The sequence below is a fragment of the Geotrypetes seraphini genome, chromosome 9 (genome assembly GCF_902459505.1).
Source record: "Geotrypetes seraphini chromosome 9, aGeoSer1.1, whole genome shotgun sequence".
NCBI classification, from domain to species: domain Eukaryota; kingdom Metazoa; phylum Chordata; class Amphibia; order Gymnophiona; family Dermophiidae; genus Geotrypetes; species Geotrypetes seraphini.
The window spans coordinates 16,828,398-16,850,681 of record NC_047092.1 but is presented as its reverse complement, the minus strand read 5'-3'; the positions used below and the strand labels follow the sequence as shown (position 1 = coordinate 16,850,681).

General features: G+C 44.6%; 1 protein-coding gene across 5 annotated transcripts in view; it reads left to right on the top strand.

The window, feature by feature from the left end:
• The window catches only part of IMPDH1 (inosine monophosphate dehydrogenase 1), a 217,126-nt gene that overhangs the window by 140,526 nt on the left and 54,316 nt on the right, over positions 1-22,284 (top strand). For all 5 annotated transcript variants that reach the window (XM_033958852.1, XM_033958853.1, XM_033958855.1 and 2 more), the window contains exons 9-10: positions 3,579-3,669; positions 16,205-16,300. In XM_033958852.1, coding sequence (XP_033814743.1) covers positions 3,579-3,669; positions 16,205-16,300 — 187 coding nt within the window. The remainder of the gene's footprint in view (positions 1-3,578; positions 3,670-16,204; positions 16,301-22,284) is intronic.

Here is a 22,284-nt window from a genome sequence, read left to right as displayed (position 1 = left end):
TGAATGTTTCAATCATCCATGCTCACTAACTATATACTGAATTATAATTTCCATATGACTTTTTATCTAAAGTCTTTAATTCAGCAAGTGCCAAACTTCCAGCAATACCTTCCTTCAGACCAACAGGAAGTTTTCCCAGCACCTTAACAAAGATTATTTTTGGAACTATAAAATACATGGTGATGTCTGTTTTTTGATGCCTTTGACATCTTATCCAGAACATCAGCAGTTTCTGTTGCTATGCACAGACATGGCTCTGTGTAGAGCCCAATGTCCGAGACCATCTGTCAAATATCCCATGTATAGGGGACCGAATAGACTAAGCTACTGAAAAGATAAAGAAGTATACTTGACTGTTTGACAACACTTGTCCAAAGTATAATCTGTTCCATCTACACAGCAGTCACAAAAGTACTCTGCTCCTTATCAACGATGACTTTATTATCCATCTAGGCATAGTTTTTCTCAGCCTGTCTCCTCCTCACACCACTCTACTCATAGGCGCCCTCGTCAACTGCAAAAACAGCAAACATTTCTTCCTTCAAAGTCTCAGCAGTCTTTTTGACTTTCTCATAGAGAGCATAGCCAACTTCTCTCTTTTCCAACACAGTTACTGGGTGTGGAGGAAGGAAATATCAGATCCATTGTTAATCCATGCTGGACCCACATCACATCAGGCAAATGGGTCCTTCAAGTAGTCTCTCAAGGATGTGCCCTTCACCTTCTGAAAAAGCCTCCAACCCACCCTCCAAAAGTGTTTTACTTTCAACTCCTTCTAGAATCTCTGCTTCACCAGGAGCTTTCAGCCCTTCTTCACCTCAAAGCAGTACAACCAGTTCCACCAAAGGAGTGGGGCTTGAAGGCTTTACTCCAAATATTTTGATTCCCAAAAAGACCGGAGATTTCCGTCCAATACTAGATCTCTGTGCTCTCAACAAATATTTAGTAAATGAGAGAATTTGCATGTTTTTTTGGGCAACTCTTACCCCTACTGGAAGAGATGATTGGTTTTGCAATGCCTACGATTTTGGGTGGGATCGCGACACTTCCAGTACAGAGTACTGCCGTTTGGCCTTGCTTCTGCTCTGAGAGTCTTTACCAAGAGTCTGATAGTAGTGGCTGTGACTTTGTGCAATTATGGGTTTCATGTCTACTCCTGCTTAGATGACTGATTATTCAAAACTTCCTTGCTGATTCTGGCTCATGAGGCCACCAATTTTATGATTTGTCTCCTGGAATTCCTGGGATTCGCAGTCAACAACCTGAAATCACAACTCTCCTTGGCTTAAGCTAGTCATAGGAGCCCTCCTAGACACCACCCAAACTCGAGCTTTCCTACCTCAGCAGAGGTTTGACAATCTCCTGCTCCTCTGCCAAACAGTCTCATCATAAACATATCTCAAGGCAAGACAGATGTTACACCTTCTAGGTCACATGGCATCCACCTTATGCGTAGTTCTGTTTGCATGTCTTCATCTTAGAGTGCCACAGTGAACTCTATCCTCCCAATGGATATAGGCTACAGTCTCCCTCTCTGCACGCCATCAGTCACCTCAGAACTTCAGCAATTACTTCACTGGTGTCTCAACCCATCCAGAGGCCTACTATTCCAATCTCCTCTCCATTGTTATGTCGGGACCCTTTTCTGCGCTTTATCGAGGCAGGGGTGTGTCTATGGGCAATTCCGTCCTTTCTTCCAAAGGTGGTGTCATCATTTCACCTTAATCGGTGGCACTTCTCTCCTTGAAAAAAGAAAATTGTGGCACCCAGTTTGAGAATTTGCATCTCCTGGACATTCGTTGAGCTTTTGTCATATATTTGGAGGTCATCGGTGACTTCCGGAGGTCGGATCAGTTGTTTGTTCTTTGGGCAGTCAAGACGCGTGGTTGCACAGCCTTTTGGTTCAGCATGTTTGATGTCGGGGAAGCAACCTCTGGCCCAGTTACAGGCCCATTCTACTAGGCGGATGGCATCATCATGGCCTGAATCGGTGCTGTTGTCTCCAGCAGATATTTGCAAGGCAGCCACCTGGTCATCTATTCATTACTGGATGGATATGAGGGCGCCTTCGGACATTCATTTTGGAATGAAAGTGTTAAGGGCAGTGGCTCCAATGGCCCTCGCTAGATGGGGGTATACTTTTGGACATCCACTGGTCTGAAATGATAGGAAGGATGCTGTGGAAGGAGAAATTAGGTATTACCTGATAATTTTCTTTCCATTAGTCCTTCACACTATTCCAGAGGCCCTCCCTTTTTTTTTCTGTGTTTGTGGATTGGAGCGCCGTTAGACTTTACATTTGTTACTTGCCTACTTGTGGGTGGATTGAGTTCATCCTCGCTTTAAAAGAAGCGATTAAGAGCTGTAAATGTGGCAGAGGCAGCATGAACACTGGTAGTAGTTTGTCTCTTCCTAGACTCACTCTGCTTGTTGATGAAAATACTGAAGGGCTGTAGTCAGGTAGGACCTATATTGGCAGCTCTTCTTTGTGGGTTCTGTCTCCACCTCCTAGTCAATGGACAGGACTATCCCACTGGTCTGGAATAGTGTGAAGGCCTAATGGAAAGAAAATTATTGAGTAAGACCTAATTTTTTCTCCTTCCTCTCCCTCAGTTCTCATTTCAAAGTTAAATGTAACTGAGGGGAGCTGGGCTTGGCATGAATGAATGGTCATGGGAAGTGAAAGTTGTTTTAAATATCCTTTCCAGAAGAACCTATCCATTTGACACCCAGTTAAGTGACCCATTTTTGTGATTGTGCCTTTTGGTACAGGAGCCAGTTTGCAAGCTAGAGACATCAGTCTATGCTGCTAACCAATTTATGGTTTGGGAATATGAATAACTTTGAAGGAATTCTTGCAGTTCTTGGTTCCAGCAGATAATAGTCTAGAACATCAGCAGTATCAATCCATTACCTAGGATCCTGTATAGGAGGACTCCTTGTGCTTTGCTTGCTTATCTGGCTTAATTGATTCTGTATAGATTAGCAGAGTATATTGAGTGTTTCCAAAAGAGCTTTTCCATTAGCCGCCTGATTGGAAAATGTAATGAGGGTTCAGAATCTACCCTGACATCTCCATGTAAGATCTTTTCCAATTTACCCCACTCACAATTTTGTTGTCACTTAACGCATTCCCATGACCAGTGATGTCTTGACTTCATATGTAGACATGCAAGAGACAGCAAAATTGAGAGTTTTTCTGGAAATTATACAAATAGAGCCATCTCCATGTCTCTACGCAGCACAGGGTACTAGTGTTTATCTCCTAAAAACATAAGAATAGCCATACTGGGTCAGGCTAGTGGACCATCTAGTCCAATATCCTGTTTCCATAGTGGCCAATCAAGGTCACAAACACCCAGCAGAAACCCAACTAGTAGCCCTAGAGTTTTTGGCTTGTCGTGGAGCTGATAAATTCATACACAAGGATGCGAGGATGAGATTTGATGGAAAAAATGCTCCTGCAGGCTGACACGAGGCTGAAATGAAAGCTATGCCCTCACTGCTGTATCTTTAGCCATCTGTTTATTGTTTCCCTTTCTAACCTCCATTTTCTTTTCCCTTTGCCATTCTTGCAGGACTCATCTCAGGGAAACTCAGTCTATCAGATTAACATGATCCATGACATCAAACAGAAATACCCTGAGCTGCAGGTAGTTGGTGGGAATGGTGAGTGGCCAGGTCCTTCACAAGCCATGAAGGGGTTATAATTCTCTCCCTTTAGTCTTTGCCTACCCTATTTTCATCTCCTTCTTTGGCTCAAATGTGAGGACAAAACAGGACACTTAGGCTGTTTCTTCAGTGTGGGCTTGCAGTTTCTTGTGTGTCTATGCAACAACAATAACGAACAAACAAAAAAAAAGAAAAATAGCACAGCTATGAGGGGGAAAAGAATATATTGATGTTGCACATTAGCCTTCAGGAGCCGGAAACTCTGAAAGCTATATATTAATATGGTCTTTGAATATGTATATATACTTTTTTTTTAAATCCAGTAAGATGTTAGAATTGCTTTTTGGTAGTCTGTGACCTTATTTAGCAAAGAAGAGCTGCCTTGGCTTTCTCCTAAAAGAAAAAAAAAAAATGGAAAACCCCTATAAAGACTTTTGGCATCAGTACAAGTGGGCTTTGCAGTCCCAGCTACAATCAGTCTGTTCTCGGTCTCCAGCAAGTAGAATGGTAAACTTGTTACAGTCTTTCCTTTAGCTAGTTAGGGCCTTTTGGATCTGATTAGTGACTTTTATCTTGTGTTGTTGGATTGAGCTTTGGGAACCCTCTCAGTCCTGCCAACCTCAGGGCTGCCACACTCAAAAAGGTTGAGTTCCTCCCCCCATTTTCCCTACCTCCCCAATTTTTTATTGCTGGAAGAGCCTCAACTGTACACCTGATCATTCTTCAGGTTCAGGTTAGAGTGCCTGTGGGATCTGCTCAATTGGTTTTACAGCTGTGGGCTGTGAGATTTAAAACCAATACTCAGACACGATGGAGTGGATAAGTCCAAATAAAGACTTGTGAACTCTGGATATTTCACAAAATTCTTTAATTCAATAAATATGGACATATTTTGTGAAATATCCAGAGTTCACCAGTCTTTATTTGGACTTATCCACTCCATCGTGTCTGAGTATTGGTTTTGTGGATTTGACTCTCCTGTGTTTTTCTGTAAGATTTAAAACAAAAATAGCTCATATTAATTGTAAAAGCTCGAGGCAGCCGTTTTTCTGCAGCTATTTTGTGTGTAGGTCTCCTGTAAGTACGTTATGAGCACTTTAAAAAAAGAACAGAAGTGCATTTCTGTGTGCGCCAAACAGTGGATGCTGTTGGGATGTGTGCGAAGTGTTCCAGCCGCTTTGAGAGGGAACCAGTGTTAGTTTTGGGTACCGACATGTAGGGTTCCTCTGTGTACATGCTGGAGAAGGGGAGTGCTGGAGAAGACCGTTCTTCCCCTGCCGCCCATGACCCCAACATTCAGGGAGATAAAGGTTCGACCGCCAGGGTTACTGGGGATTTCCTTCCTGCTGCAGTGGCTGTTTCAGGTAATTTTGCATTACGGCTGGGTCTAGTCGGGCTTCTTTGCTTTCAGGAGACAGTTAATCGGCGGGCATTCCCTTAGCTTTGGCAGCAAGCCCTACCATTTTGCCTACGGCCTCAGGTGACCTTCCTCCTATTTTAGAGAGACAGGAACAGGTCTTAGCTGTTTCTTCTGCCCCTGCAGTGACTTTGGGGCTGCTGCTGGGGGGAAGGGGGGTTTGCCCTGATTTTGTTTTAGCCATGTACAAGGCTTATTTACAGGCAGCTGGGGGGTCCTTCTTCTGTCCCATGGATCTTTGCCTTTCACAGCCGCCCCAGTTCAATTTTCTGCGCCGGTTGCCTCCGTCCAATCTCCCCAGCCATCATCCAAGCGCCCTTGGGTGACTTGGGATGAGGATTTTTTCTGGCTGATCCGGCTTCGCTGGATGAGGACTTAGACCTTAGGGTAGTTCCCCAAGATCCTCTAGAGGAGTCAGATGATGTGCATGGAGGATTTTTGGAGTCACCGGTTGGCAAGGATGCATCGGTTGTATTCATTTTTCACCAGGAAGAGCTGCAGGAGCTTTATTCTACAGGTGTCTTTGGTTTTGCATTTTGATGAGGAAGCATTATGGACCCTCTGCTTAGAGGGATCCATTCAACATCCTGCTCTTTCCCTACACATCGTGATATTTGGGATGTGGTGCGCGCACAGTGGAAGATGCCAGGCGTGCCTTTTCGCTTGGCGTTGTCCATAGCCAGACTCTACCCCTGACGAGAGTCGAGACTCCACCGATGGTTGTCTTCTTTTTGAGGTCTATTGCGTGGTCAGTGTTTGGCCTCTTCCCGGATGTGGTCCATTTCCTGCAAGCAGCTAAATTACTCCGGCCTCCAGTTCGTCCTTCGGTTCTGGCCTGGGATCTCAATTTGGTTCTTTCCGTGCTTATTTGTCCTCCCTTTGAGCCTCTCGGCTCTTTCACTTTGAAGGACCTTACTCTTAAGGCTGTGTTCTTGGTGGCCATTACTTCTGTGCGACGTGCTTCCAAACTGGAGGCCTTTTCACATCAGCCTCCTTTTTCTGGAGTTCTCTAGGGAGCGAGTTGTGATGTGGCCAGTTCCTCCTTTCTTCCTAAGGTTTCTCTTTTTCATGTCATCTAGTCCATTGACCTCCCAGTCTTTGATAGTCAGGAGGGCTCTATAGAGCAGAAGTAGTTGCGCAAATTGGATGTTCATAGGGTCCTTCTCGCTTACGTTCAGTGGACTCAGGAGTTCCTTAAGTCGGATCATCTTTTTGTGCTACTCGCGGGCCCTTGTAAGGGGAACTGTGCTTCTAAAGCTACCATTGCGCGCTGAATCAAGAAGGCTATCGCTTTGGCATACCTTCTTCAGAAGAAACCTGTTCCGGAGTTTCTCAAAGCTCATTCCACTCAGGGTAGGCAGCCTCTTGGGCTGAGTCCTCTCTGGTGCCTCCTGTGGGATATCTGTAAGGTGGCAGTTTGGTCTTCTCGCCATTCCTTTGTTCGCCACTACCAGGTGGATGTTCAGGCACGTCGTGATGTGATGTTCGGCGAGCTTATGTTTGTGGCAGCCTTTTGGGGGTCCCACCCATCTTTGAGTACTGCTTTGGTACGTCCCCTCCATTCTGTGCTGGTCTGGAGGGACGCTAAAGAAGGAGAAATTAGGTTCTTACCTGCTAATTTTATTTCTTTTAGTCCCTCTGGACTGGCACAGACCCCGCTCTGTCTGTTTTGTTTCAGTGTTTATTTGCGAAGAGTGTGTTTTTGGTTTTGTCTTTGTTGTTGGAGTATCATAAGAGCAGTGGCATTTGGATCGGCTGGTTTAGCTGGCGAACTGTGGGACGTTTTGGCAGATTTTAGTTCTAATCAGTATCCCAACATTTTCTTTTTTTCCACTTGTGTGGGGAGTTGATATGTTTCTTGGTCAGCTTAGCTAGTTTTCTACTTGGCTATTCATCAGACTGATTATAGATGGGACTGCACAACCCACTTGTATTGATACCAAAAGTTATTATGTCTGTCTCCACCTGCTGGCAGAGGAATGGAAACCCATCTTTATCCCAGAACAAGCAGGCAGCATATTCTTAACTGATGGGTGATAGCACCGACGGAGCCCCGGTATGGACAATTTTAGAGTGATTGCACTCTAAGAACTTAGAAAGTTCTAGCTAGGCCGCACTGCGCATGCGCGAGTGCCTTCCCGCCCGACGGAGGCGCGCGGTCCCCAGTTTCTTAGTTTCTGCGGAGCTAAGAAGACGCGTTTTTTTCAACGGTCGTTGAAATATTTTTTGCTTGTCTTCCCGCTCGCGTATTTTTTCTTCTTACAGTTTATCTTCTTTTTTCCTTACTCTCTCTTCAAAAAAACCCCAAACATTTTTCTTTTCTTTTTTCGAGTTCGCCCCGGCGGGGCCTGTTTTCACCATCGAAGCCTCCGCTTTCGATTTGGCGGAGGTCGTGTTCACCTTCATGCCCCCTCAGCCAGGATTCAAAAAGTGCCAACGGTGCGTGCGCCCATTTTGCTGACCCGCACAATTGGTGTCTGCAGTGCTTGGGTCCGGGTCACAGGGCTTCCACCCGTTGTGCTACTTTAAAGAAGCGCACTTTGAAAAACAGGCAGCTTCAACAGAAACTACTGTTCGATGCCGAGATGACTGATCCATCGGCATCGACTCCAGCGTCGACAGTTTCTCAACCGGCTCCCACTTCTTCGACACCGCTACGGCGTCGCACCCTACAGGTAAGCTGGCTAAGAAGCCTCCCTCCCTGGAGCGTCCTCCAGTCGCTGTGGCAGAGAGTCCAGTCCTGCCGACCTCGAGGCGCCCCCGTAAACGCTCCGCCCCTAAAGAGGTGAGTGCAACCCCCTCGGCCTCCTCATCCTCTGGCCGTCGAGCAGCATCGCAGAAAAAGAAAGCGATACCGGTGCCTTCCTTGGATGACCATATTGCGGCTGTCCTTCAAGTCCAACTTAAAGAGCAATTGCAGCAGCTTCTTCCTGCTCTGTTGGCACCGACCCTTCCAGTTCCGGTCCGGTCTGAGCCGCCGGTACCGACCGTGGAGCAGCCACTATTGTCGGCTTCCACTCTGTCGGTACCGGTCCACTCTGCCTCTTCGGCTTCCATGCCGGTGCTGTCTGCGGAACCGAGAGGTCTTCATCGGGCTGTTCAAACAACTGAGCCCTCACTTATGTCCAATCAGTCCTGGCATCGACAACCTTTAACATCTCCTGGTGCCGCCTCCTTGCGCTCCGGGAAGTCGGTTCCCAAGACCCGACACACTGAGCCTTCGACACCAGACTCCCGGGGTCGTATTTCCCAGGTATGGGATCCTGATCTGTGGGACGACTCTGAAGAGCCCTTGCTCTCTGAGGATGAGGTTTCTTCGGTTGAGGAGGACCCTTCTCTGCGGGAACCTTCTTCTAGGCTGGAACATTCCTCCTTTACCTCCTTTTTAAAGGAGATGTGTGAATCTCTTTCTATTCCTTTGGAAGCTGAATCCAAGAAATCTAAGGCATTCCTTGACGCTTTGGATTTTGATCAGCCTCCAAAGGAATTTCTTAAATTACCCCTCCATGATATTTTGAGGGAGACTTTCTATAAAAATCTTGAGACTCCCTTAACCATCCCTGGTGCTCCTCGCAAGTTGGATACCTTATATAAAGTCATTCCAATTCCAGGCTTTGACAAACCTCAGCTTCCGCATGAGTCTTTATTGGTTGAGTCAACTCTCAAGAAGTCGGCGGGCTCTAGTGTCTATGCTTCTGTCCCTCCTGGCAGAGAGGGGAAGGCCATGGATAAGTTTGGCAAGCGTTTATACCAAAATGCTATGCTTGCCAATAGATCCGGTAATTATGCCTTTCATTTTTCCTTTTATTTGAAGCACCTTATTCAGCAACTGGCTTCTTTTGAAAAATACTTACCTGAACGGAAACTCACTGCTTTCCGCCAATACACTTCCAGTCTCTTGCAGCTTCGCAAATTCATGGTTCGTTCCATTTACGACACCTTTGAACTCACCTCGAGGGCTACGGCGATGGCTGTGGCTATGCGCCGTCTGGCCTGGCTCAGGGTTTCGGAGCTTGATATCAACCACCAAGATCGCCTTGCCAATGCTCCTTGCCTCGGGGATGAGTTATTTGGTGACTCTCTTGATTCCACCACACAGAAATTGTCGACACATGAGACTCACTGGGACACTCTTCTCAAGAACAAGAAGCAGCCTCCACCTGTCCGGCCCTTTCGCCAACAATCTGCCTTCAGCGCTGTTATTCTGCTAGACCATTACCACCTGCTCCTCAGCAGCCTAGACGCCAGCGTCAGCAGCAACGTCAACAACCTCGTGCACAACAGCAGCAACAAGTGAAACCTCCTGCACAACTGAAGTCCACTCAACCTTTTTGACTTCATTCTCCAGGGCCTAGCCAGTCTTCTACCATCAACCCTTCTGCCTCAACCCATAGGAGGATGTCTTTCCATTTTCATCAGCCATTGGAGATCATCGCTTCAGACCAGTGGGTTCTAAACATCATTCGCCACGGCTATTCTCTCAATTTTCAGACTCTTCCCACCCAAAGTCCTCCAAAAGAGTCTGCTTTGAACACACCTCAGTCCTCCCTCCTCCTTCAGGAGGTCCAATCCCTTCTTCTTCTGAACGCCATAGAGGAAGTTCCTCTAGATCAGAAGGGGCAGGGATTCTACTCCCGCTACTTTCTTGGTTCCCCAATAAAACGGGGACCTCAGACCCATACTAAATCTCCGAGATCTCAACAAATGCTTGGTCAAAGAAAAGTTCAAAATGCTTTCTCTGGCCACACTTTATCCTCTTCTCACTCAAGGCAACTGGCTATGCTCCCTCGATCTCAAAGAGGCCTACACTCACATCCCAGTCAATCTGGCCTCCAGACAGTATCTCCGCTTCATGATCAATCGCTGTCATTACCAGTACAAAGTGTTACCCTTCGGTCTTGCTTCCTCTCCCAGGGTATTCACAAAGTGTCTCATTGTGGTGACCGCTTTCCTACGCTCTCACCATCTTCAAGTCTTCCCTTACCTGGACGACTGGTTAATCAAGGCTCCTTCATCTCAGGAAGTACTTCAAGCCACCAATCAGACCATCCTCTTTCTCCAACTTCTGAGTTTCGAGATCAATCTGCCCAAGTCGCATCTCTTCCCCACTCAGCGGCTTCAGTTCATCAGAGCGATCTTGGACACTGTTCTCATGAGGGCGTTTCTTCCACCCAATCGCCTTCAAACCCTTCTTCATCTTTGTCAGCAGGTGCTTTCACAGCTGTCCATCTCTGCAAAACAAATGATGATACTCTTGGGTCACATGGCCTCGACAGTTCATGTCACCCCCTTCGCACGTCTTCACCTGCGCACTCCTCAATGGACCCTAGCTACCCAGTGGTCCCAGGCGACGGATCCTTGCTCATGACACACATCTGTGACATCATCTCTTCGTCAATCTCTGCAATGGTGGTTGAAATCTTACAATCTCTCCAGAGGCCTCCTGTTCCATCTGCCTCCTCATCATCTGATCATCACCACAGAAGCCTCCCCCTATGCCTGGGGAGCTCACTTGAATGATTTCCAAACTCAAGGTCTTTGGACTGCCCAGGAAAAGAAACATCACATCAATTTCCTGGAACTCAGAGCGATGTTTTATGCCCTCAAGGCTTTTCAGCATCTCCTCTTTCCTCAAGTTTTACTACTTTGCACAGACAATCAAGTAGCAATGTACTACATCAACAAACAGGGTGGAACGGGCTCTCGCCTGTTGTGTCAGGAGGCCCAAAAGATTTGGTCTTGGGCGACAGCTTGCCATTTGTTCCTGAAAGCTGTCTACATCCAGGGAGAACAGAATTCCTTAGCAGACAGTCTCAGCAGAATTCTACAGCCCCACGAATGGACTCTCGATCCCATAACTCTCCAGTCCATTTTTGCTCAATGGGGCACCCCTCAGGTGGACCTTTTTGCAGCTCCTCACAATCATCAACTGCCCCAATTTTGCTCCAGACTCTACTCTCCTCACCGTCTGGCAGCAGATGCGTTTCTCCTGGATTGGACCAATCTATTCCTTTATGCATTTCCTCCTCTACCTCTAATGTTGCGGACCTTGTTCAAGCTCAAGAGGGAACAAGCCACCATGATTCTCATCGCTCCACGGTGGCTCAGGCAGCATTGGAACCCTTCTGCTTCAACTCAGTTCCAGGGAGCCCATACTTCTTTCACTGTTTCCTTCTCTGCTTACTCAGCATCAGCAATCCCTTCTACATCCCAACCTACCATCTCTGCACCTGACAGCTTGGTATCTCTCGGGCTGACCTCGGCTCATTCACTTCTTTCTCAGCCTGTCCGTTCTATTCTTGATGCTTCCAGGAAGCCGGTCACTCTTCAATGCTATCAACAGAAGTGGACTCTGTTTTCTTCCTGGTGCCTTCTGCATCATCATGATCCAACTTAGCTAGCAGTAGAACTGGTGTTGGATTATCTCCTTTCTTTGTCTGACTCTGGCCTCAAATCCACTTCTATCAGAGTCTACCTCAGTGCCATTACTGCTTTTCATGAGCCAATTCACGGAAAACCTCTTGCCTTTCCAGATTCATGCAGGGACTTTTCAATGTGAAACCACCTCTCAAGCCCCCTCCTGTGATCTGGGATCTTAATGTGGTTCTTTCCGCCTTAATGAAGCCTCCTTTTTGAACCATTGGCCACAGCTCATTTCAAATTTCTCACTTGGAAAGTGGTCTTCCTTATTGCTCTCACATTTGCCAGGAGGGTCAGTGAGTTACATGCACTAGTTGCCGATCCACCTTTCACAGTCTTTCACCATGACAAGGTGGTTCTGCTTACATATCCAAAGTTCCTCCCTAAGGTTATATCTGACTTTCATCTTAACCAGTCCATTGTCCTGTCTGTATTCTTCCCGAAACCTTATTCTCATCCTGGAGAAAAGGCTTTGCATACTTTGTATTGTAAGCGTGCTTTGGCTTATTATTTAGAGCGCACTAAGCCCCACAGTTCGTCTCCCCAACTTTTTCTGTCCTTTGATCCCAATAAGTTGGGACATCCTGTTTCTAAACGTACGCTATCCAATTGGCTTGCTGCTTGCATCTCGTTCTGTTATGCTCAGACCGGACTGACACTGGAAGGTTCTGTCATGGCCCATAGGGTTAGAGCTATGGCAGCATCTGTAGCTTTCCTCAGATCAACTCCTATTGAGGAAATCTGCAAGGCTGCTACTTGATCCTCAGTTCATACTTTCACATCTCATTATTGTCTGGATGCATTCTCCAGACGGGATGGACACTTCGGCCAATCTGTTTTACAAAATTTATTTTCCTAATGGCCAATCTTCCCTCCATCCCTCTTTTTGTTAGCTTGGAGGTCACCCATCAGTCAAGAATATGCTGCCTGCTTGTCCTGGGATAAAGCACAGTTACTTACCGTAACAGGTGTTATCCAGGGACAGCAGGCAGATATTCTTGCGTCCCACCCACCTCCCCAGGTTGGCTTCTTAGCTGGCTTATCCTAACTGGGGACCGCGCGCCTCCGTCAGGCGGGAAGGCACTCGCGCATGCGCGGTGCGGCCTAGCTAGAACTTTCTAAGTTCTTAGAGTGCAATCACTCTAAAATTGTCCGTACCGGGGCTTCGTCAGTGCCGTTACCCATCAGTTAAGAATATCTGCTTGCTGTCCCTGGATAACACCTGTTATGGTAAGTAACTGTGCTGTTCTGTGCCAGTCTGGAGGGACTATAAGAGAAAAAATTAGCAGGTAATAACCTAATTTCTCCAGCTCTTAGACTTTTTAGCTCTGGCAAACTAAACAGAGCAAAAGTTTTTTACAGCACATTATAATTATAAAATTGCAAAACCAACAAAAAATGAAATTTGAGAATTATTTATTTAAAGTTCTTTTTTTTTTTTTTTTTTTTTTCCTTATTATTTTTTATTTTCAAATTTTACATAAAGTGTACAAAATACTAAAATACAATTGATGAATACAGAATATCACTTTTATATCTAATACATCATATTTCTAAATATATTTTTCCCCCTCTCCCTCCCCCCACCCTTCTATTACTTTTCATATATTATTTTTAATTTTCAAATTTTACATAAAGTGTACAAAATATTAAAATACAATTGATAAATACACAATATCATTTTTATATCTAATACATCATATTCTAAATATATTTTTATCCCCTCTCCCTCCCCCCACCCTTCTATTACTTTTCATTCATACATTACATATTGTATAACATATTATAACATATTATGTAGAAATTATTTTCATTACCCCCCCTCTATGTGCGTCACAAAAAAGATATTTAAAAGAAGAAAAGAAGAAGAGAAAGTTCTTTTAAGCTATGTATTGGTAATTGTAACAATGGTGAAACTAAAGTAGATAGAATAGAATTGCTAATCAATGCGATAGATGTGCTTATTTTTGAGTGCAAATTAACTCAAAATGTATGTGGCTCAATAGTCAAGCAAACACACATTTCATCATCCACCATCTGCAGTCGTTCTTTTTTTTTGTTTTTTTTTGTTTTAATTTCTGTCAGAGCTGAAAATCCAAGCTTGCAAAGATAAAATCCAAACGGTAACAAAGTCTTGATTGCTTTGTTGCTCAAGTTAGGATAACTACTGCATAGAAAATTAAAATAAAATTACTTGATGTTAGTTTTCAAGGACCAATCATGGCAAAAAATGAGCCTTCTCTGGGTGGTTGTATCCTTATGCATACAGATGCTCATAACATTGACAGACTGTTGCGTATGCAACACACAATTGTCATCTTTCTAGTGTATACTTAGAAAGGGAATTTTTAGGTTCAAACAATTTTTATTGATGCAAACAGCAAACACAACACCAGGGCACCCCAAGGGTGCACAGTACAAACAATGATGCATCATCATATATCAGAATATAACAAGCATGTACACAAGAAAGGTAACATCATCTAAACTCCCCCCCATCCTACTGAACATTGGGCGAGCAAAAATAAGGAGGCGGAAGGCACTCCGAGGCCCTGGACTCGGAGATGCCACACCACCCCTCCCTGCACCCAATCCTCTTACCCTAGCCTTGACTAAGTGTCAGAACTGTGCAATACCCCACCAACCCCCCTTCCATTCCCCCAAAGGTACTCTCCACCCCGCCTCACCAGTCTGCAGCATTGCTCTCCCAGCCCGACTAACTGAGCATCCAGATTAAGGCGCCCATCTTAAGACTGCACTGCGGCCCTTTGGATGCAAGGCTTGCAGATATGGCTCCCAGATATTCAAGAACAATATCTTTCGCTTCCTAGCCCTTCCGGCATCTCGTGCCTCCCAGATGACCAGCTGATGCAACCATGTCAAATGTCAAAACGCCGGAGTAGAAAGGGAATTTTTAAAAATAACGTAAAATTCTGAAATCTCTCGTTGCATACCCAGAATCTCTTCAGAGCACACCACTGCTGTGTCGCACAGTTTGAGAGACACTGAGACACGGTTAAATTGGAGATTACATGTAAAGGATCTTTTGAAATCTAAGAGCCTAAATTGTGGAATTAGTTGCTGTTGGACCTCTGTCAAAGTATATTTAAAGCAAATAGTTTGTTGTGTTCAAATCACTTTTTACAGAATATGGGACCCAACATGGTCTGTGTTTCGATCAACACGTCATTTTCAGGGGTCCAATAAAATGGTGGTATCAAAGGACACGCAATAAAAATGCTCAGTTTTAGGAATTCCTTGATGTTTCCAATGCAGTCTGCTTCATTCTTTGGCTCCAGACAATGTTTTTTCCCAGCTGGATAGCAAGAGCTGTCTCTGCATTCTAGGAACATTTTAATAAATTTTTTGAATGCTTGTTTGTTTTTGTTTTTTTAATTTTATTTTATTTTTTAGGAAATATTGTATGCTTAAGAGTTAAATTGTCTGATGAAGTAGGAAGAGATGTTAAGTGCTTTCTGGATTGTGTATTAGCTTTATTGTAATTCACCTTGAGCTTTTGATGAGGTGAAACATCAAATATAAAGTAATTCTGGGGTTCTCAGATTAGCCACAAGGAACAAGTTCTGATGGCTAGGTTGTGATTTTAAGAAGTAAAGAAATATTGCCTAGGAATGTTGGTAACTTGCTAGAAAGGACAAGCAGAATATCTAATCCTCAAGAACTGGGACTTCCTAGCTACAGGTTACCTTTACTTTTATCCCCAAATGTAGGGCAAGCTCATCATGAATCAACTTAACAGTGCTTCCCACTCTCTCCCAAAGGCCTTGCGCACAAAGGTAAAGAGCCCTTACAGACAATTGACTAAAAAACAACCAACTTTCTTATGAAAAGAATAATATAGCCATTCTGCCTGTCACTCAGCTCTTCATGTCATTTTATCCAAACAGATTAGAAACTTTAGCTTGAAAAGTTATCAAACAGGTTAGCAAATCACTTTGCTATGGCCTAACAGTATAGTACAGTCAAAACATATATAATCAGAGCCATAATTACAATAGTTGCTCATCTCTAATTTTTTTTAATTGAAAAAACCTGTAGAGCTATAACTTAGCCATCTAGTCCCTTTTTTTAACTTCATTGTGGTCTAGACAATTAGACAAGCAGTTCTCCATGGTCTCTCTGTTCAATAGTGAGTTCCTCCTCCCCGACTTAATGTATCTGTCCAGGTTGCCTATGATTCCTTCTTATAAAAGAACAAAACAAAGTTGCTTACCCATCACAAGGGGCTTTTGACAGCGGGATAAATCAGGCATGCATACCCACCGGGTTTCCTGGGGAATTGGCTCCTAAGCTTTGCAGTAGACTAAGGGGACTTGCGAAAGGAATTCCCATACATGCTCAAAATCTTTGAGAGATCCTTGTCAATGACATCAGATGTTATCCACCCATTAGTCTGATTTTTATTGTAATGCTAATCCGTCCTTCCATTATTACAAGTAAGCAATTTTGGTGGCTGAAGGATTGCCTCCTAAAGCACTCTTGTGCCACTTGTTGGCTTGCAGAAGCTACCACTGCAGCCACCACAGCTGGCCCCAATAGTTGAGTGCTGTGTCTGGGGCCACAATATCAGCCTAGGACTTTTAAAGTATTAGATAAACTAAAATGCTTTTGTTTTTCCTATAGGAGTGCATACTCAAGCTTCCATTCATTTTCCTTTCTTGTTTGATTCCACAGTGGTGACAGCAGCTCAAGCTAAGAACCTTATTGATGCTGGAGTGGATGCTCTCCGTGTAGGAATGGGGTGTGGCTCCATATGTATTACACAAGAAGGTAAGTACAAGGAGTGGTGCGATAGCTAATTCTGCTGGTGAGCCCTTTTACTGAACATGCTTTTTTCAGCACCCTGTTTTTCTGGGCTCCATACAGCTGGTGTTAATTCACTTTTTTATTCTATTGACCTACAGATTTAATTAGACTTATACATTTAAAAATTTGTCTTCCGTTTTGTATACTTTTCTTGCCCTTTGCAGCAGTCAGTTGAATTTTTATAATAATTTTTTTGGTTTTCTAGTCTTAGGTGTTTATTTTCTAGCTAAGTAGGACCTCTTAGAGGGTGTAACATTGGTATTTCATTGTATTTATGACCTGACATTCTTGCTTTATACCTTTTCCAGCAGAATCAAATATGTTTGTCACATAGGAGACAGTGTAGAAGAAGCACAAATTTCAGATGATCCAAAATATGGTAGCTAGATATTTATTTGGAGGCAATAAATGGGACAGGGCACATCTCCCACTTTGAAAACTTAATTGGCTTCCTATAAATGAATGTTGATTTAAATCAGTGGCTTCCAAGTCTGTTCTAGAAACTTCCTAAGCAGTCAGGTTTTCAGGATATCCACAATGCATGCAGATCTCTTTTTAATGACTGTTCATTTTGGATTTCCAGAAATCCAGTCAGGCTGGAGATCGTTTCCAGGACAGGTTTGAGAACCAAAGATTTAAATCATGATTTTTCAGGTTTTGCTTTTTCAATAATTAAAATATCTGGTAAATTATATCACTGTGCTCCAAGCTGCACTCTGGGACCCTCTTTTTGTTGTCTATTGCAAATTCCAGCATTGGCTGATTATCCAGGAGTGAGATGAAGAAATAGGGCTTCAAGTTTTATAGATCCAGAATACTGGAATAAATTACAGAGAGAATTACATTAAGTAGATACTCTAATATCTAATTACAATTTATTAAACTTGCTATACCGCTTAACCTTAAGAACAAAAGGTAAAAGAATGCCATTAAAAACAGGAAAGCACACACAGATCCTTAGCCTCCAAGGGACTATTCAAGAGACTAGTGTTAGCTGACCCCACTGGGCAACAGTCAAAAATAGTTTTTTTTCAATATTCTTTTTTTTTTTTTTTTTAAATTCTTTATTCATTTTAAAACTTTCATCAAGTGTACAAATGTTCATAATAAACACAATTAGTCTGAGCACTTGAACATCTTATCATTATAACTTATAAGTAAAAATGTAACCCTCACCCCACCCTCCCTCAAATCCCTCTATTCATTATAAGATCATATATTTGAAACCCTCCCCCACCCAATACTATATTCTTTATTCATTTTTTTCATCTTACAACAAGTGCAACAGAAAATAACAGTAATACTTAAACAATATCACTTGAATATCTATTCTTATTAATATCACAATTAAAAGTAGATATAAATCCCTCCTTCCCAACCCTGTTATTACACGTGATTACATATAGAAATTATTCTCTGTTAATCCAATTCATCAACATATAAATAGACTTCCTCTCACCCCCCCCCACCCTTGTACAATTATATTAGCTGAGGAAAAATGTTAATTTATTCATTACAATACTCTATTAATGGTCTCCAAACCTCCTGAAAATTATTAAAATTTCCTTTCTGCAATGCTAACATTCTTTCCATCTTATACATATGACACAGTGAATTCCACCAAAAACTGTAATTTAATCTATTTCAGTTTTTCCAATTGAATGTAATCTGCTGAATGGCAACTCCTGTCATAATAAGTAATCATTTATTATTATTTGCAGAAATTTGACTTTTTTTCCTCATTGACATTCCAAATAAAATAGTATCATAGGATAAAGCCACAGGATTTTCTAAGAAACAATTTATTTGGCCCCATATTGATCTCCCAAAAAGCCAAAAATAGTAACAAAAAATGATCTTTCATAGCCTAAAACAAATCTGAGAACTCCAATGATAATGAATATACTCGTAGAGGAGAGTAATACACTTATTGTTAGAGTTCTTCGCCAGTTGTCAGATTGCAGGCATTTCAGAACACACAATTAGGCAAACCAGTAAGCACAACACTGCCATAGTCTAGTAATGACATTAATACTTTAAAAAAGATGACACTCTATGCATGACTTATGCAATGCACAAAACTACCTCTACTAAAGAAGAAATCTAAGTAGAAGCAAGCCCAGAATCAAGTTACCTCCAAGATATTTAAATTTATGAACTACAGACATCCAGTTGTATAAATGGACAGTCCTGCTGCCCTACAAACCAACAGACCAGTATTTTTAGTTGAATTCAAATGATAAGCAGCTCATTCACCACCAAAAGACAGGAGCACAAAGAACCAAGATTTGAAATATGAGCCTCCAGCAATAAATCTGCATATATAAAACTACTCACCTTGGCAAATCTCTGAATCAAGGACTTACGTAAATATTAAATAGCATTGGTGAGAGGGTAGAGCCTTGCAGTAGAGAATGACACGGTGATAAAACCGTTCCCGTCCCCGCGGATAACCGCGGTAAACCATCTTCATGTCATTCTTTAAGGAGAGAGGGAAGAATCAGAGTATGAATGGCCACAACCACTGACCCTCAAGCTTTGCTTTGAAGAATGCTGGTGTAGAAGGACTGAGGCTGAAATAGACACTAAAAAATGACATGGGATTATTTCCCGCGGTTATCCGCGGGGACGGGAACGGTGATGAATTTTGTCACCTTGTCATTCTCTACCTTGCAGCAATCCACTTGCCTGAGTGCAGAAAATTTACCTCCACTAATGACCAGAAAAGTAATCAAGGCAAGCCAGGAAAGTACTGTTCCACCTATTTCCAATGACCCTTATCAAGTGAGCAGTAACTGATGGTCCACTAAGTCAAAAATGGATGAAAAATCAAATGACACCATCAAAACCACATCTGCAGCATCCAAATCACTATAGACCTCATTCATAAACTCGGTGAAAGCCATTTGCTCAAAAAGCAAACTGACAGTCATACAAATTATGTCCATGTCAAAGGACTACCTTCTCCACAACTTCAAAGACATCTATCTCTAGAAAATGTACAGTGCTGCAGGAGCCTGGTAGTGCTGTAGAAATAACAAATTGTTGTAGAAAATGGATAAAAAATGTTTACTAATTAATACTATTATGGATTTGGTACATGTGATATTGAATTGAGCTTTATCCCAGGACAAGCAGGCAGCATATTCTTAACGCATGGGTGACGTCACCGACGGAGCCCCGGTACGGACCTTTTTAACTAGAAAGTTCTAGTTGGCCGCACCGCGCATGCGCGAGTGCCTTCCCGCCCGACGGAGGAGAGCGTGGTCCCCAGTTTCTTCGTTTCCGCGGAGCGAAGAAGACGCATGTGTTTTCAACGGCCGTTGAAAAACTAATTTTTGCCTTCCCGCTCGCGTATTTTCTAAATTTTTTCCTTTTTTCTTATCGGATTTCCTTTATTTTGTTTTCAAAAAAAAAAAAAAATCATCGAGTTTTCTTTATTTTTTCAGGCCGGCCCCGGCGGGGCCTGTTGCCACCATACAGGCCTCCGGATTCGATTTTGCAGAGGCCGTGTTTCCCTTCATGCCCCCTCAACCGGGTTTTAAGAAGTGCCAGCGGTGTGCACGCCCGATCTCCCTCACCGACCCACACAACTGGTGCCTCCAGTGCTTGGGTCCAGAGCATCGGGCTGACACCTGCACCCGCTGTGCTACGCTTAAAAAGCGTACTTTGAAAAATCGGCAGATCCAGCAAAATATTTTGTTTGGTACCGGATCTGCCATGGAACCGGCTACGATGTCGACGGCACCACAAAAGTCGGCACCGACGACATCGACACCACCGGATCCTTCATCGGGGTCGTTGGGCCCAGGTAAGCCGGCTAAGAAGCCTCCCTCTTCCCTTGAGCGCCCTCCTGCCACGGTTGCGACACCGGCCCTCCTGGCACCGCACCGACCCCGCAAACGCTCCGCTCCGATCTCGGTGAGTGCCTCATCATCGGCCTCCTCATCGCCGGAGCGTAGAGCGGCACCTATGGTACCGAAGAAGAAAAAAGCGGTACCGGTGCCTCCCCTGGACGACCGCATCGCGGCCATACTCCAAACACAGTTACAGGAGCAGCTGCAACAACAGCTCCAACAACTGTTGCCGGCGTTGCTGGCACCGCACCTTCCGGTACGGGACCGGTCCGAGCCCCACACCGTTCCATCGGTATCAACCCCCTCGGTACCGCTTAATACTTCCATGCCGGTGCTCTTGGCAGAAACACCTGCAGTACATGCCCGTGATGCTGCCGCCCCTGTCCGGTCCCAGGAACGACATCGGTCTTCCTCACCCGGTACTGCCTCGGTGCGCTCAGGCAAATCTCTCTCAAAGACCCGCCATGCCGAGCCCTCCACACCGATGTCCAAACGTACACACCCCGACGTTAGGGACCCAGACTTGTGGGAGGACTCCCCTCACGGTACCGAGGAGGATGCTTCATCAACCGATGAAGAACCCTCCATGACCGATACCGTCTCAAAACCAGAGCAATCCTCTTTCTCCAAATTTCTTAGGGAGATGTCAGCAGCTCTTTCCATTCCCTGGGAGTCCGACTCTAAAAAGTCTCAAGCTTTTCTCGATGCCCTAGACTTTGAGAAACCTCCCAAAGAATTCCTGAAGTTGCCTGTCCACGACATCTTGCGGGAAACTTTCTATAAAAACTGGGAAGCTCCCCTCACGGTTCCTGGAGCCCCTCGTAAGTTAGACAGCTTGTACCGGGTTATTCCAATCCCAGGGTTTGACAAACCTCAATTGCCCCACGAATCCCTCCTGGTGGAATCTACTTTGAAAAAGTCTCAGGGTTCCAGTGTATATGCCTCCACCCCTCCTGGCAGAGAGGGAAAAACCATGGATAAATTTGGTAAGCGCCTTTTCCAAAATGCCATGCTAGCCAATAGAGCTAACAACTACACCTTCCACTTCTCCTTCTATATGAAGCATCTGGTGCAACAGCTCTCCTCCTTACAGAAATACCTTCCTGAACGTAAGGTCCCTCTTTTCCAGCAACATATTTCCAGCCTCCTCCAACTCAGGAAATTCATGGTTCGCTCCATCTACGACTCATTTGAGCTGACCTCTCGCGCATCTGCCATGGCGGTGGCCATGCGACGTTTGGCATGGCTGAGAGTCTCTGACCTGGACATTAACCACCAGGACCGCCTGGCTAACGCACCTTGTCTGGGTGATGAACTCTTCGGAGAGTCCCTGGACTCAACAACCCAGAAACTCTCAGCACATGAGACCAGGTGGGACACTCTGATTAAACCTAAAAAGAAGACTCCACCTGCTCGCACCTACAGACAGCAGTCTTCCTACCAGCGCAGGTTCTCGGCCAGACCTCTCAACCCGCCTCAGCAGCAGCCTCACCGACCTCGTCAACAGCATCAATCTCAGGCTCGCTCACAGTCTCACCAACCTGCCAAGCCTCTCCCTCCGTCAAAACCATCTCAGCCCTTTTGACTTTTTCCTCCAGGGCATAGCCAGTCTCCCATCATCATTGCCTCTTCCTCAGCCTATCGGAGGTCGCCTCCAAATCTTCCTCAGCCGTTGGGAGGTCATCACATCAGACCAATGGGTCCTCAACATCATTCGCCACGGCTACTCTCTCAACTTCCAGACTCTTCCACCAGACAATCCTCCCGTAGAGTCTGCTTCTCACTCCTCCCAAACCCCCCTCCTCCTGAGGGAGGTCCAATCCCTCCTTCTTCTCAATGCCATCGAAGAGGTGCCTCCGGACCAAAGGGGTCAGGGATTCTACTCCCGCTACTTCCTGGTTCCCAAGAAGACAGGAGACCTTCGTCCCATCCTCGATCTCAGGGACCTCAACAAGTGTCTGGTCAAGGAGAAGTTCAGAATGCTCTCCCTTGCCATGCTTTACCCTCATCTCTCTCAACACGACTGGCTATGTTCCCTGGACCTCAAAGAGGCCTACACTCATATCCCAATCAATCCGACTTCACGTCGCT